Source organism: Sinocyclocheilus rhinocerous, unplaced genomic scaffold (genome assembly GCF_001515625.1).
Source record: "Sinocyclocheilus rhinocerous isolate Xijiao unplaced genomic scaffold, SAMN03320098_v1.1 scaffold159, whole genome shotgun sequence".
NCBI classification, from domain to species: domain Eukaryota; kingdom Metazoa; phylum Chordata; class Actinopteri; order Cypriniformes; family Cyprinidae; genus Sinocyclocheilus; species Sinocyclocheilus rhinocerous.
This window is the reverse complement of record NW_015666558.1, coordinates 120,194-135,124: the sequence shown is the minus strand read 5'-3', so window position 1 is coordinate 135,124 and position 14,931 is coordinate 120,194. Positions and strand designations below refer to the sequence as shown.

At 35.6% G+C, this 14,931-nt stretch overlaps 1 protein-coding gene across 1 annotated transcript in view; it reads right to left on the bottom strand.

Annotated features, from left to right (window-relative positions):
* Nucleotides 1–14,667, bottom strand: part of LOC107732752 (testican-2-like) — a 54,956-nt gene extending 40,289 nt beyond the window's left edge. Inside the window, exon 1 of the mRNA XM_016544172.1 lies at nucleotides 14,432–14,667. Coding sequence (XP_016399658.1) covers nucleotides 14,432–14,593 — 162 coding nt within the window. The 5' untranslated portion in view covers nucleotides 14,594–14,667. The remainder of the gene's footprint in view (nucleotides 1–14,431) is intronic.
* Nucleotides 14,668–14,931: the final 264 nt, after the last annotated feature.

Here is a 14,931-nt window from a genome sequence, read left to right as displayed (position 1 = left end):
TAAATTTCTGTTGCATATGAGAAACATCAAACGGCAAACGAAACTGAAAGCATAACGAAACCGCGCGACTCGTTTGAGCTGCGCAGCTCTTCGAGTGTAGAGCCTGGTTTAGCCTATACTTGCCGCATCAGGAGCGCGAAGCTGCCTGCAGCAAAAATGACGCGAATATTGAGGAAACGATGGATGGTTTTCAAGCTAAAGCAAAGTAAGAGACCGCTTCTTAAACCAGAGAAGGTGAACATGTTGGTATTCTTGTGAGGGAAAAACATGCAAGCGCCGTCACCGACAGCAAGTTTAGTTTTACTTTTCTTTTTGTTTTCATTTTGAAAAGCTTGTTATCTTTGCTGTTTACTTCACGTTATGCTATGGAGGCTCTCTTTTATTATTATATAATACAGCATGTGGCGCATGCCATGCCTCGTCTTATTCGTTTTTGTTAATAAACGTTTTGTAAGCTAGTTTGTCATTGTATCTTACTGTTTTATTGTTGTTGTGCTTTTTAATTAAGAATAACAATGAATCCATCTTTTGTTTCAGTCTTAAAAAGTGAAAGGTGTGTAGATGTAGCTATGTAAGCAAAACAGACAATTATCTTTTCTTGTAAAACGTGACAACAAGATCACAAATTTAATATTCAATGCATTTAGCAGACGCTTTTATCCAAAGCGACTTACAAATGAGGACAATGGACGCAATCAAAATGAACAAGAGAGCAATGATTGCAAGTGCTAAGACAAGTCTCAGTTAGCCTAACGCAGTACATGTAGCAAGGTTGTTGTTTTTATTATATAATAAATAAAAAGAAAACAGATAGAATAGAAAAAAAGAATAGAGCAATCTAGTCTTAGAGGCTTTTTTTTTGCCCACCAACAAACATGCTCATTACATTTAAGAACTTTTTCTGTCATAATGCACCACTAATTTAACACTTCGACCAATGCAAATGCTAGAGATGCCATATACCATGTTTTCTGGGATATTTTATACGGTTTTTCTCTCTGAGTTCAATATATGTGACCCTGGACCACAAAACCAGTCTGAAGTGTCAATTTTTCAAAATTGAGATTTATACATCATCTGAAAGCTGAATAAATAAGCTTTGTTAGGATAGGACAATATTAGGCTGAGATACAACTATTTGAAAATCTGGAATCTGAGGGTGCAAAAAAATCTAAATATTGAGAAAATCATCTTTAAAGTTGTCCAAATGAAGTTCTTAGCAATGCATATTACTAATCAAAAATTAAGTTTTGATATATTTACGGTAGGAAATTTACAAAATATCTTCATGGAGCATCATCTTTACTGAATATCCTAATGATTTTTGGCATAAAAGAAAAATGTATAATTTTGACCCATACAATGTATTTTTGGCTATAAGACTTAAGACTGGTTTTGTGCTCCAGGGTCACATATCACAAAGGAGCGACCAGTGGGAAGAATGCGTCTGGAGCCCTGCACTGGCTCTGCTTGTCCAACACTTTCCCTTCAATGACTGTAGAACAAACATCAAACTAAATCATTTAAATCAGAACAAACAACATTTTTATTTCAAAGGCACTGAAGCAGCCTCATCCTGAGGGTAACGTGTCTTTACCTCTAACACATAAAACACAAAGACTTCCTGAACCCGCTGCGTCAGAGAAGACCTGCATTTAAAAGACTTCCAGGAGAAAGGTAGAAGTGCTCTGTTATTAGGTTTGATATTCTAAAGCCACGCGCTCACGTCAGGCGTGATTTACGATTCTTCAAAAGACACAATACCTGGAGATCCGTCTGTGTCTCACGACTTCAGTCTGAGATCATATCGCCGCCTTAAATTATTCCCAGCTATCTGAAAGCCGATCTGACGCCCGAGAAGGGTTTCAAATGAAGACTTTCAGGACTGAACGCTACACAAAATGCTTCACCGCATGAGACCGCGGTTATACACTGCTCACAAAAACCCACAAGAAAGGCTTTCACTGTCAAAAGAACAGCGGCTCGCTCCAGTGAAAAGACTGTGAAATAATCCACCACATGTTGACATCCTATCAGATCTGATTTACAACAAATAAAAAAACTCCTTTACTCGGAGAAGTGAATGTCTTGCTACAAGTCTGTTTAAAGTAAGTTAAACTACTGACATGTTTATATCCCTCTACCTGAATAACAACACTGTTTTATCGGCAAGAATACTGAGGTTTGCAACCAACTTGCTGAAAATATATTCATCTTCAGGCCTTCTAAGATTAGGATGAGTGTGTGTCTTCATCAGGGGAGTGGTGTGGATTACTTGTGGATTATTGTGATGTTTTTATCAGCTGTTTGGACTCTCATTCTGACGGCACCCATTCACTGCAGAGCAAGTGATGCAATGCTACATTTCTCCAAACCTGATGAAACAAACTCATCCTAATCTTAGAAGGCCTGAAGATGAATATATTTTCAGCTAATTGTAATTTTTGGGTGAACTATTCCTTAAAGCATGTTCAACAGGACCACATACTAACAATGCATTGCCAAACATAGCTATATATCCAGTATGTTTTTGCACTTGCATTATATTTCTGGTTCTGTAACAGAGCCAATATGCCAGATATCTGCATAACTATTACGGTCTGTCCCTGGAAATATTAACAAGCTGACACACACACACAAATCTGGCTGCTGAAAAGCAAAGCTATTTCTTGCATATGCATGAATCTGAGAGTGTGTGTGACATTATGCTAATGTGTGTTGACAAACTGATGTGAATCATAGTGTGTGTGCATTTACTATCCATTGCTTACTAAATGGTGCATTTCAGCTAACAATAACCCGTCTCTATGTACGAACATAATAAAAATCAACAAGCACAGTGACATGAACAGACCTCCTGCTATAAAATCCTGAAGCGTAATGACAACTACATTTGTACATTTTCTCTTGAAAAACTCACTGGAAACTGCATATGTATACTGTAAAAAACATATTTTCTTAAGTTAAATAAAACAAAGACATTAGGGCTGCACGATAAATTGCAATCGATATTAGGCAAAAGCTGCGATATTAATGCATGCATCTTGTCAGTGAAGCACGGTTCTGTGATCAGTAGTAAATCTCCATCCGAATGCCAAAGAAACTCCAAATACGCCCCGCAAAAGAAATCCAGTAAATTCCTATCACTGCAGCTGAATAAACAGAAGATTTAACTTTAATTTATTAGATTTCATTTATCTGAGTTCTTCTAATTATAATTTCCCTTATAATAAATTATATAATAATGCAATGCCTTTATCATCGCTTAGAATAGAAATATGTTGCGTGCCTTATTCTGTGTGAGAAGCCACATCATCTCACAGAAGGATTTATTTCAACACTCGACTGACGTTATGAAGTGAGTTTGGAGTAAAAACATGTTATTAAATGTGGTATTTTCACGTGCTTTCAGATGGAGCAGCATTTACTACACAGAGCCGTAGTTCACTGAGAAGCTACGCAAACAACTTTATTATCGCAGCACGATTTCATAATATCGATGATATCGTCTGCGATTTTTTTGCTTAGCTTGTCAGTGAACTACGGCTCTGTGTAGTAAATGCTGCTCCATCTGAAAGCACATGATGGAGATTTACTACTGATTATAGAACCGGCTTTACTGACGAGATGTGCATGATTATCGCATGCGATTTATCCTGCAGCCCTAAAAGACATTTAACAAGAAAATATAATAACACTTTACAATAAGGTCTCATTTTATACGTTAGTTATTGCATTAGCTAACACAAACTAATAATGAACAATATATATTTTATAGCATTTATTAACCTGTGTTAATGCTAAAAATGGTTATGTTAGTAAATAGTGCATTAAGGTTAACAGAGACAACTTTTGATTTTAAAAATGTATTAATAAATGCTGAAATTATCATTCAGATTAATAAAAGCTGTAAATGTTTTAATTGTTAGTCATGTTAACTAATGAAGTTAAATAATGTTAACAAATGTTTAACAAACAAACATTTAATTCACTGTGTTACTTGCCGTTTCTTTTCATTTTAATTAAAAAATATTAATAATTCATTTAATTGCAATAAGTTGTGAAATTTACTACAAATTTCTGAGTGAAAGTTGTTTTACGCCTTTTTTTAAGGTGTATGTAAAACTGGACTGAAAACAATATAACGGACTTTGTTTAAAAAAAGTAGCAAAACTGGGGAAAAAAATTAATTAAGTTGTTAAAGTTGGCATGAAGTTAAAACTTATCCTATTAATTTTCTAAACTCATGTTTCTGAACTTACAATGAATGATTCATCAATGCATCATTTAAAAAAAACATGCATTGATATGAAATAACATGCATAATCTTTAATCAAAATGTAACAATCTATTTCACCTCTGAAAGAACTTTCTTTTCAGCTGACGTCGTAAATTCATCTTACTTTCCAAGCGCCTGTCGTTTAGACACGTTTTTCATCATCCAACCAAACCCTGACAGACGCCTTAGTGTTACATTGTTTATTTGACTGAATACTTTGTTACAGCCTAAAATAATTAAATATCAGGCATAAAATGTGCATAAAAATGCCAAAAACTTGCTTTAATGTGCATTATCTATACTGTCTTTTGAAACCAGGACGCGTGCGTCCCTTTTAAAATGTCCTTTAACCTGCGTCAGTGCAGCAAACGTGTGGGCAGTGGAGGGCAGACGCATTGGCCACATCGCCCTGAGCGAGAGCAATTACCCACAATCCCCTGCTGTCTGACTGAAAGCATATGCAGAAGGACAAACACGGCTTGCGGCTCAACTCCTCAATGTCCCCTTCTGTATGTGTGCCGGTTTTATACAGCGTTTCTGAGAGCTGCAGACGGGTGAAAGGCTCCTGATGATGAAACTTTAAAGGACAGGTGCTGAGAGCAGATGCATCATTAAGAATTAAGCACCACCATGGCAGCCATGAAGCAAGAGTTTATGCATTTACATCCACATTAACTTCCTGAACAAACCGGCATGCTGTAGATCTAATGAGAACACGAGTTCGCCTCTGAATAAATAAAATACAGTCTGTTTGACAGCAAAATATGAATCACTTTTAACTTTGCAATTGTTAGTAATATTTCCAGATGAACTGGACTGAAGCAGCTCAGCTTTACTTGATTCTCCATCAATCATGTTTTAGAGTCTCAAATCTGATCCTCAGGATCTTTTGAGGAGCGTTTGTTTCCAGAAGCTTTACTTTCACTGTTCCTCAGCGGAGGAATGATCTTCACAAGCCTCCAGAACATCTCACATCTTCTGAGGAGCCTTTATTTCTTCAGCTCTCAATCACTGCATTATATGTTTGGAGCATTTCAATCTCATATTATTGGAGATATAGACTGATATTTATATCATTTTATGTCAGTATCATGCTGTACTGTTATAAAGAACTCATTGATTTACCTTTTCAAGCATCAGAATTACATCTTATAAATATCAGCATCTGCAGCAAATTGCATATTTTTGTTCGCTTTGGGCCTCTGAATAAAATTTATCTGTTTTTACCCCATATTCTCATTATATCAGACTACATGAGTCATAAAAGCCAGAAGTTTCATTTTAAAAAATGTTATTTGATGGACTATTATTTATGTCAAGATACAGGGTTAATACATTATTAAATTGTATAAAGAACTCATTGATTTACCTTTTCAAGCATCAGAATTACATCATATAAATATCAGCATCTGCAGCAAATTGCATATTTTTGTTCACTTTGGGCCTCTGAATAAAATTGATCTGTTTTTACCCCATATTCTCATTATATCAGACTACATGAGTCATAAAAGCCAGAAGTTTCATTTTAAAAAATTTTATTTGATGGACTATTATTTATGTCAAGATACAGGGTTAATACATTATTAAATTCAAAAGTTGCATCTGTTAATATTATTAAATGAACCTCAGCTAACATGAACTAGTTATTAACTGACATTAATAAAGGTTAATAAATACTGTAACAAACGTACAGCTAGTTAATGCATGCATTTGGACCTTATTATAAAGTGATGCCATTCAAAAAATAGCAGCACTTGAGATATCCCTATTTAATGCATGCATTTGGACCTTATTATAAAGTGATGCCATTAAAAAATAATAGCAAAACTTGAGATATCCCTATGGCTGCATAACAACTAAAAGATAAGACAATGCCATCCACGGTCTCTGACAGCTACAAGGTTTCTGTTATTTTGTTGATAATGTGCCCTGAATGTAAAATAAACCCAGTTACCAATAAAGCTTTGAGGAGGACACTTACACACAGCAGAGCTCAAGCCACACCCACTTCCTGAGCCATTATTAAATTGAAAAGTTGCATCTGTTAATATTATTAAATGAACCTCAGCTAACATGAACTAGTTATTAACTGACATTAATAAAGGTTAATAAATACTGTAACAAACATACAGCTAGTTAATGCATGCATTTGGACCTTATTATAAAGTGATGCCATTAAAAAATAATAGCAAAACTTGAGATATCCCTATGGCTGCATAACAACTAAAAGATAAGACAATGCCATCCACGGTCTCTGACAGCTACAAGGTTTCTGTTATTTTGTTGATAATGTGCCCTGAATGTAAAATAAACCCAGTTACCAATAAAGCTTTGAGGAGGACACTTACACACAGCAGAGCTCAAGCCACACCCACTTCCTGAGCCGCTTACCATATATGGGCAAAACGTTAATCCAGGGTCATTTTTAAGAATAGATTCTGAAACATGCTACAAAACATCACTGATATTTCATCGTGGATGATGCCAGCCTAGTTTTTACTGGTTGTGTCACTAAATTACATTCTGTCACCACATGTCTACTGTTGGGACCAGGATAACCAAGGTTAAATCTTACAGAGAGCCAATCAACAGTAATGCATGCATTTGGATCTTAATATAAAGTGATGCCATTAAAAAATAATAGCAAAACTTGAGATATCCCTATGGCTGCATAACAACTAAAAGATAAGACAATGCCATCCACGGTCTCTGACAGCTACAAGATTTCTGTTCTTTTGTTGATAATGTGCCCTGAATGTAAAATAAATCCAGTTACCAACAAAGCTTTGAGGAGGACACTTACACACAGCAGAGCTCAAGCCACACCCACTTCCTGAGCCGCTTACCATATATGGGCAAAACGTTAATCCAGGGTCATTTTTAAGAATAGATTCTGAAACATGCTACAAAACATCACTGATATTTCATCGTGGATGAGGCCAGTCTAGTTTTTACTGGTTGTGTCACTAAATTACATTCTATCACCACATGTCTACTGTTGGGACCAGGATAACCAAGGTTAAATCTTACAGAGAGCCAATCAACAGGTCCTACAGCATCAGAGCTGTTATTAGCAGTAAACAGAGGAACACAACATGTGCTGATCTTCTGACCAGGGTTATCAGTTTGTAAAACATATTCATAAACAACACGATTAGGACACGCCAGCAGATTATGAGGACACAAAGAGAAACGTGATCCCAAAATAAGGTCATCTCATCATAACTGATTCAGCAAACACAAAAAGACAATCAGGCTTTAAGTAATTACTCACTTTAGCAGTCGAGATTCTCATTAACACACACAAAACCCAAGAGCACAGACTTCAACACCTTCTGTGAGGTCTGACGCAGAGACACAGAAACATGTGTCTCTATCAGTGTGATTCCAGCATGCTTTTCTGCTTGCACTGACCTTCTTTTCTCTTTCATATACCACAACAATTAAATCGTCTCTCTCTCAATTCACAAGTTGGAATCTGAATTGGCCACAACACACTGATGGCATTTACAGACCTTCAAAAATTTTCAAACAAGCCTTTGCCAAGTCAACTTTCAAAGATTATCTTGTCAAACTTTTCTAGTTAAAAAGTACGATTGCGTGAATTGCTGTCCAATTCAAACTCAATTTTGCAATTTTCCTGTTTGTTGCATTTACATTCATATTTATTTATTTAGCAGATGCGTTTATACAAAGAGGCTAACGAATGAGCAATACTAACCCAAAAGATTCATCCAGGTTTCTGCAGGTTGATAAAGGAAAATTTAAGACTTTCTAAGACCTCTGCAAAACTAAAAGAAAAATTGAAAGAACACAGTATATGTCAATATATGGTCTCTAAATGTCTTCTATCAGCAAACTTGTGGCACTATGGAATGGAGATTAAAGGTTATGTTGTAGAGTTATATGGGGAAGATCTGTTCAGGCTAATTTGTATTTTGCACTGTCAATTTTATCGTAAAAACTTGATAAACAGAGTGTTTAAAAAACATTTACTTCAGAAGCAAAGTGACATAAAATAAGTCTTGTTTTATGAGAAATTGATCAAAATGAAATGAGTTTGATTAAAACAACAACAAATATTTGCCAATGGGCTCAGAAAAATCAAATAGATTTAAAGAAAAGTTTTCATTCCACATTGACAGATATTTGTTCTTGTTTTATCATAAACTCACTTACTTTTGAACAATTTCTCATAAAACAAGACTTATTTTATGTCATTCAAGTAAATGTGTCATGATATATATTTATATTGATAAGACAAAAATACAGAGGAAGATATTCTTTTCTTTTTTTTTTTCAGTGCATGCAACATTTAAAGCCATGATTTTATGAATTTAAGACTTTCTGATTCAAGACCTTTTTAGGCCTTGGAAGGGCGAATTAAGATTTTTTAAAGACCAGCAGAAAGCCTGTCACTGTTTATCTTCATCCAATCAATTGCTTCTAAATTAAATAATTCTCAAACTACATTTTTTCCTGTTTCACTCAGAAATAAGGCACATTACAGAAGCAAAATAGGTTGCAAATGTGATTTGTTCTGTCTGGTTCAGAAGAGCAGATTAACTGTAAACTCAATCAACTAGTTCCCTCAACTTACCGCAATATTGTCATTCAAAAACTCATTTACAAACAAAATAGTCTAAATCAGCTCTCTAGTATTTATTTTACACCATGAATCAACAAAATACCCTTCATCTAATTTATTAACAGCAGTTGCAACGAATCATTCTCAGCATATTCCCCATATTTTTCTGCGAAGCAACCATCTGTGCAAGACATTATCAGTCAAGAAATCTGTCTGAAACATGACTGCAAGATAACACGATTCTTCTTGGCATAATCGATCGTGATGAGACGCTGCTTTCCTAACGACTGTCTCAGGAGCAGTGCTGTTATTAATAATGATGCCGCGCTGCAGAGCTATTAATCAATCACTGCTTCAGTGCGCAGATATTACTCAGTCCGCGCCGTAACGTTTGAGTCACGCTTCCCTTCAGCAGCTGCAGCTAATTGTGCTGGAATCTGTTCTGAAGTTTGAGATTTGCATCACACATTATGCAAAAACAGGAGATAACGTGACAAGAGCATCAGTCAGCTGCTTACGGAGTCAACTTTTTCGCTCAGTGAATCACCCGAAGCAGACAGATTTCAAAATACGGTTGCATTTCTAGTATGGTATAATATAGTATAGTACACAGGGTCCAAAATGAGCATGCAGCAAAAATGCACCAAAATGCAAATCAAACTGGCTTTGGCTTGTAGAGTAAATAAAACAATTACTCACAAAAACCTGCAATATTACATGGTGTAAATCAAACTGTCACTCATGTAAGAGACATGTGTTGTTCAAATCAACTAAATCTACTTGAAATAAAAATAAAAAGAAGCTTATCTAGAATGCCTGAAGTTTTTATTCTTCAGACATCCATGTGGTGACACATGAGGGATAATTCCTCATATACCTTTAAAATAAAAAATATATTAATAACAATGTTAAACAAAAAAAACAAAAAAAATGTAACAAAACTACATAACATTAAAGAACAACATATCAAAACATATATCAAAATATAAAGGAACAAAACATAAAACAACAACATAAAACAGCATAACAAGACATATCATAAAACAACAAAACATTAAAATATAACAAAACAACATAACGTAACAAAATTGCATAACATTAAACAACATTAAATATAACAAAACAATGTAATATAAAACAATGTAACAAAACAGCATAACAAAACAAAATAACAGCATAAAAGAACAAATATAATGTAACATGAAACAGCATTGCAAAACAAAACGTAACATAAAACAGCACAATGTAACAAAACAACAATGTAAGATATAACATGTTTTGTGACAGATCTTTTACATCTGCAGAGTGTTGCACGGAAAAAAACAGCTCAATCACTTAACTGTAAGATAAATGCATGAATAAAGAACATGCAAAATACAGTTGTATGGCTGGTAAGAAATACATAATTCTCCCACTAATGACAGTGTGGCAAAAACTTCATTTTGAACCCCGACAGTAACATTTCAAAAAGTAAAACACAACATGCCCATGTGTTCAATAACTCATCCTCAGCTGTGACTAGTCTTTTGGAAGTGCATATTGTAGTGCAGCCTGTACTAACAAATACAATGAGACAAGAAGCACCGGAGTGAAGCACATGATTACTACTGTAAAGAAGAGTAGCATGAGGCTAATAGACTGTGTTTACAGTGTTAGGAGTGTGAATAAACATGTCACACAGAAGCATTAATCACACACACACACACACACACACACACACACGTCTCTCTAGACTGGCATATGGCAAGTGTGACGACTGTATCACAATGCATCAGCTCATAATTTACATTATAACACTCCAGTTTTCACCTCTGACCAGCGTTAAAGTTGTTGCAAAAGACTGAACAGAAAGACTTGAGATTCATTTATTCACAAATCATTCATCATGCGCCAACATTTTGTTGTCACTCCAAAGTGACAGATAGTATTTTAGGAAGCAAAACAAATGAGCCGTCTTGTAGCTTTGTCACTTTAACTTTGTGTTTTGGTATTTGATCACAAGTTAGTTCAAAGGTAAATATGCTTGATGAAGATCATAAACATGCAAACGAGTAGTTAACCCAAAAATGAACATTTGCTGAAATTGTGCTCACCCTCAGGCCATCAGAGATGAGTTTCTTTCTTTATTTTGGCTTCTCCAGATGTTAACTGATGGACTGGAGTGGTGTGGATTATTGTGATGTTTTTATCAGCTGTTAGGACTTTCATTCTGACGGCACCCATTCACTGCAGAGCATCCATTGCTGAGACACTGATGCAATGCTACATTTCTCCAAATCTGATGAAGAAACAAACTCATCCTAATCTTGAATGGCCTGAGGGTGAGTACAATTTCAGGTTTGTTTCATATACTGGCTCTATAAGATTTAAATGGTGTTTAGCAACTATACTAAAGAAACAAACAGAATGATGAGTCAGAAATTAGTTCGATTTTTGATTTTAGACAAGCATGGACCCAAACAAGACAATAAAACCCATAGTGTGCTGTGTCGATGCCAGAACCATAACGCAGTCCTTCAGTTAACCAATCACATCGCTACTAAATAGGTCTGTCAAAAAAAATTTGAATTTCGAATATTCGTCGAATTTAAAATAAAAATCCACATTTTAGGTTGTTGAATTTTAGGTGTGCGTCAGACAGCCTTATCAGCGGCGCACGAGACACGATGACGATGTAAGTGTAGTTGCATTATAATGTTTTTTAGCCTCTCCAGTTGAACCCACTAGATGCGGTGCTGCTGCGTTGCTCATTAAAAATATTGCAGAAAAAGAGAACGTCAATGCGGAGAAGATCTTGTTTACGTCAAAACTAAAACCAAGCCGTTCACACAGAACGCATATTTCGCGCATTTTCTAGAGGGACATCTATCACCGTTGCACTCGCGTCTCGCACAAAAGAGCCGCATGTTTAGAAAGTCATGTAAAATTAATGCAAGTTTAACTTTGAAAAGACATATCTCGAGACTTTGTGGCGGGGGATTTTTCCCACCCCACTGCAACTCGTGTTTTTAAAGGTGCCATAGAATGCATTGATACCTACAATGATTCTCTGATATCTACATAGAAGGTATGTGGCTTAGTTAAGGGCAAAAAATCTCCAGAAACGGTTTTACATGTCCATTTACAACCCTAGGATTTGTCCTCGCTTGTTTCTTCACAATACCTGCAGAACTTCTGATGATTTGGCTGTGCAGGTTCGGCTGGCGGCTGGCATAGAACATGGGCGGGTATATGCAAATGTTGGGGGCGTAACTATTAGTGATCCCGACTGTAACGTCACAGTCGGTGTTATGTTCTGATTCGCCTATTTTTCACTGGTCTTTTGCATGCACGAGATTTACATAAGAAGGAGGAAACAATGGCGTTTGAGGCTCACGGTATGTCATTTCCATGTACAGAACTGTTATTATTCAACTATGCCAAGGTAAATAGTCAGTTTTCCATTCTATGGCACCTTTAAATGAAAAATGTAGGCTACTCTGTGTGATTGGCTTTCGGTCCTTTGTATTAAACTATGCATACAAACATGATGCTGTTTTGTTTATAGTTGTTTAAGCAACTTAATTAATTATAATTGGTTTATAAACATTATTTTAAACATTATGCACTTTTTTTCCACAGATAGTCATGTTATCTTATGCTTTGAATAAACGTGCATTAGTAATATTTTGCTCGATGCGCCCTCTTGTGGCCTCAGGAGAGAAGCCAAAAGCTGTTCTTTACCCTAACTGAAATTATGCATTTTTTTCAGCCATTTTGACAGCCCTGCTACTAACCTGATGAGGTTAACTGAGACCAACTACGCAGCCTAAACCAAAACTCTTGCTCTAAAAACACGCACACACAATCTCTGTCACCTGAGTCAGTCCTGCGCTGACGGACGGTTCCCAAGCGGTCTTTCTCTCAAATAAATAAACACAAAACACACAATGTCTGTCTCTGTAGCACTAACTCATCCAGACAGCAGAGCCTCGGGGAGCAGACGAGACTTCAGCTGTCATTTCTCACCAGCTTTCTTCCTAAACAGCATGATGGAGATGAGCTGATATTATGTGTGGAAAAGAGCAGGAAATGTTTCCTCGCTGCTCTGGCGAAAAAATAATTTTCAGAATAACAGCTCATAAATTCAGTATGTTTATTAACATACATTATGTGTATCTATTTCCTGCCATTTTTCATATACTGAATTGAGGTTATCATCTTGAATGATGTTGAGGTGATCTACATACAGTGTTATTGTCATGTTATTGCTTTTCACAGTAATTATTATTTTTTACTAATTAGTTTATTTAGTTTTAAATATTTTAGTACTTCCACTGAAACGAAAATGAAAAATTAGCTGAAATAGGTTTTTTTGTGGGGGTTTTTTCACGTAACAACTTTTTAAAAATGGTTTTAGTTTTAGTTAACGATAACAACCCTGATGAAAACTATAAATGTAATTCTATTGGTTAAAGTTAGAGATGCACTGACATTTAAATTCTGGTCGCAAATGACTACTGGATAATTATTTGCATGTTATAGACAATAAAGAGTTAATATTAAAAATGTTTACCTTTTAATAAACATTAAAAACTAAAATTAATAGTTTTATGCTACATCAGCATTTAGGCAGACTTTAGTATGGTATACCAGTTTAGTATACTAAAAGTACAAATGGAGGGTATTTTTATTAAGCACATAAATATGTAAATGTATTTGCAGAATACTTAGCACAAAATAATGCATACGTTCTCGATACTGACATACCATTACATGTGGATAAATGACCAACTTTATTTTTTTATTTTTTTTAATATCACTCTCCTTAGGCCTAATTTACTAGAGGTTCAAGCAAAAATGGCTGCAGTCTATTTATAAAATATATTTAATATTCAACGAAATGTTAAAAAAAAATAAGTTGAACAAATGATTCAATGACTCGCTCATAACGACTTCACTTGTTTCATTCCTGAATGAATTAACGTTTTTTGAATGAATCTCTTTTTAAGTCACTTGTGTTGTAATTGATACTACAATCTTTATTAGAAGCGTCGTTACTTTCAAAAAGGTGATTTATTCTATTTTGATCGCTACTGTAGACAATAGTATTTATATCGTGTATTCCAGTACTTCTGTGATCATTTTAAGGGTTGTAACAGAAATAATAACGATACAAAAGACTTTGTGAACATAGATAAACTCTATGTAAATTCTATATAAATTCTTGTTCGACATAGATAAATTCCAAAAAGAAAGAAAAAATAAAATCGTCCCCAACAATTCAATATGATAAACTGATTTATTGTTTTCAGTTTGACATTGTTCTGGCTGGCAGCCTAAAATACATATTAAATACGCACGTTTTGGCATTTGTTCCACACACACACACAAAAAAAATATTTTCAAAACAGTGCCAATATGGTTTTCACTGTGACAACATGCCCCGCTTTAATGTCAACGAACCGAATTCCTCTCAGGAAACGTTCGCTAGCATAGTTGTAGTAAAGGAAATACACCCTTAATGTTGTACGTTAGTGGAGTCAGAATATGTGTTCGGTTGTAATTTTAAACAGATAACTCACGTCTCTGAAGCGGTTCCAGTGTTTGACGGTGCGGCTGTAGCGGTGGACCGTTGAGAGCCACTGCTGCTCGTCTTCCAGGAAATTCCCGCCACCGATCTCCCGCGCTTCTCTCGCGCTCAGCGTCACGAGCAGCAGCTGAAGAACGGATAAACCTCGCATCATGAGCCGCTTCTCACGAATAAACACCGGAGAACCGAGGCGACGGTCTGATGTCTGCTCAGGAGACGCGCAACGACCGGACTGAAGAGAGAGAGAGAGAGAGAGAGAGAGACAGATGGAACATTTTCAGTATCATCTTCAGCATCACATGATTCTTCAGAAACATACTAACGTGATTTGCCATCATAGGAAAAAATAGATTTTAAAGTATATTCAGAATTACGAGATATAAACTCAGAACTGCGAGAGATAAACTCAGAATCAGAAAAATTTCAAATAATCCTGTTTTTATGTATCTGGGCCATTTAGTAATTCAAACTCTTTCCAGGTGTCAAAACGTA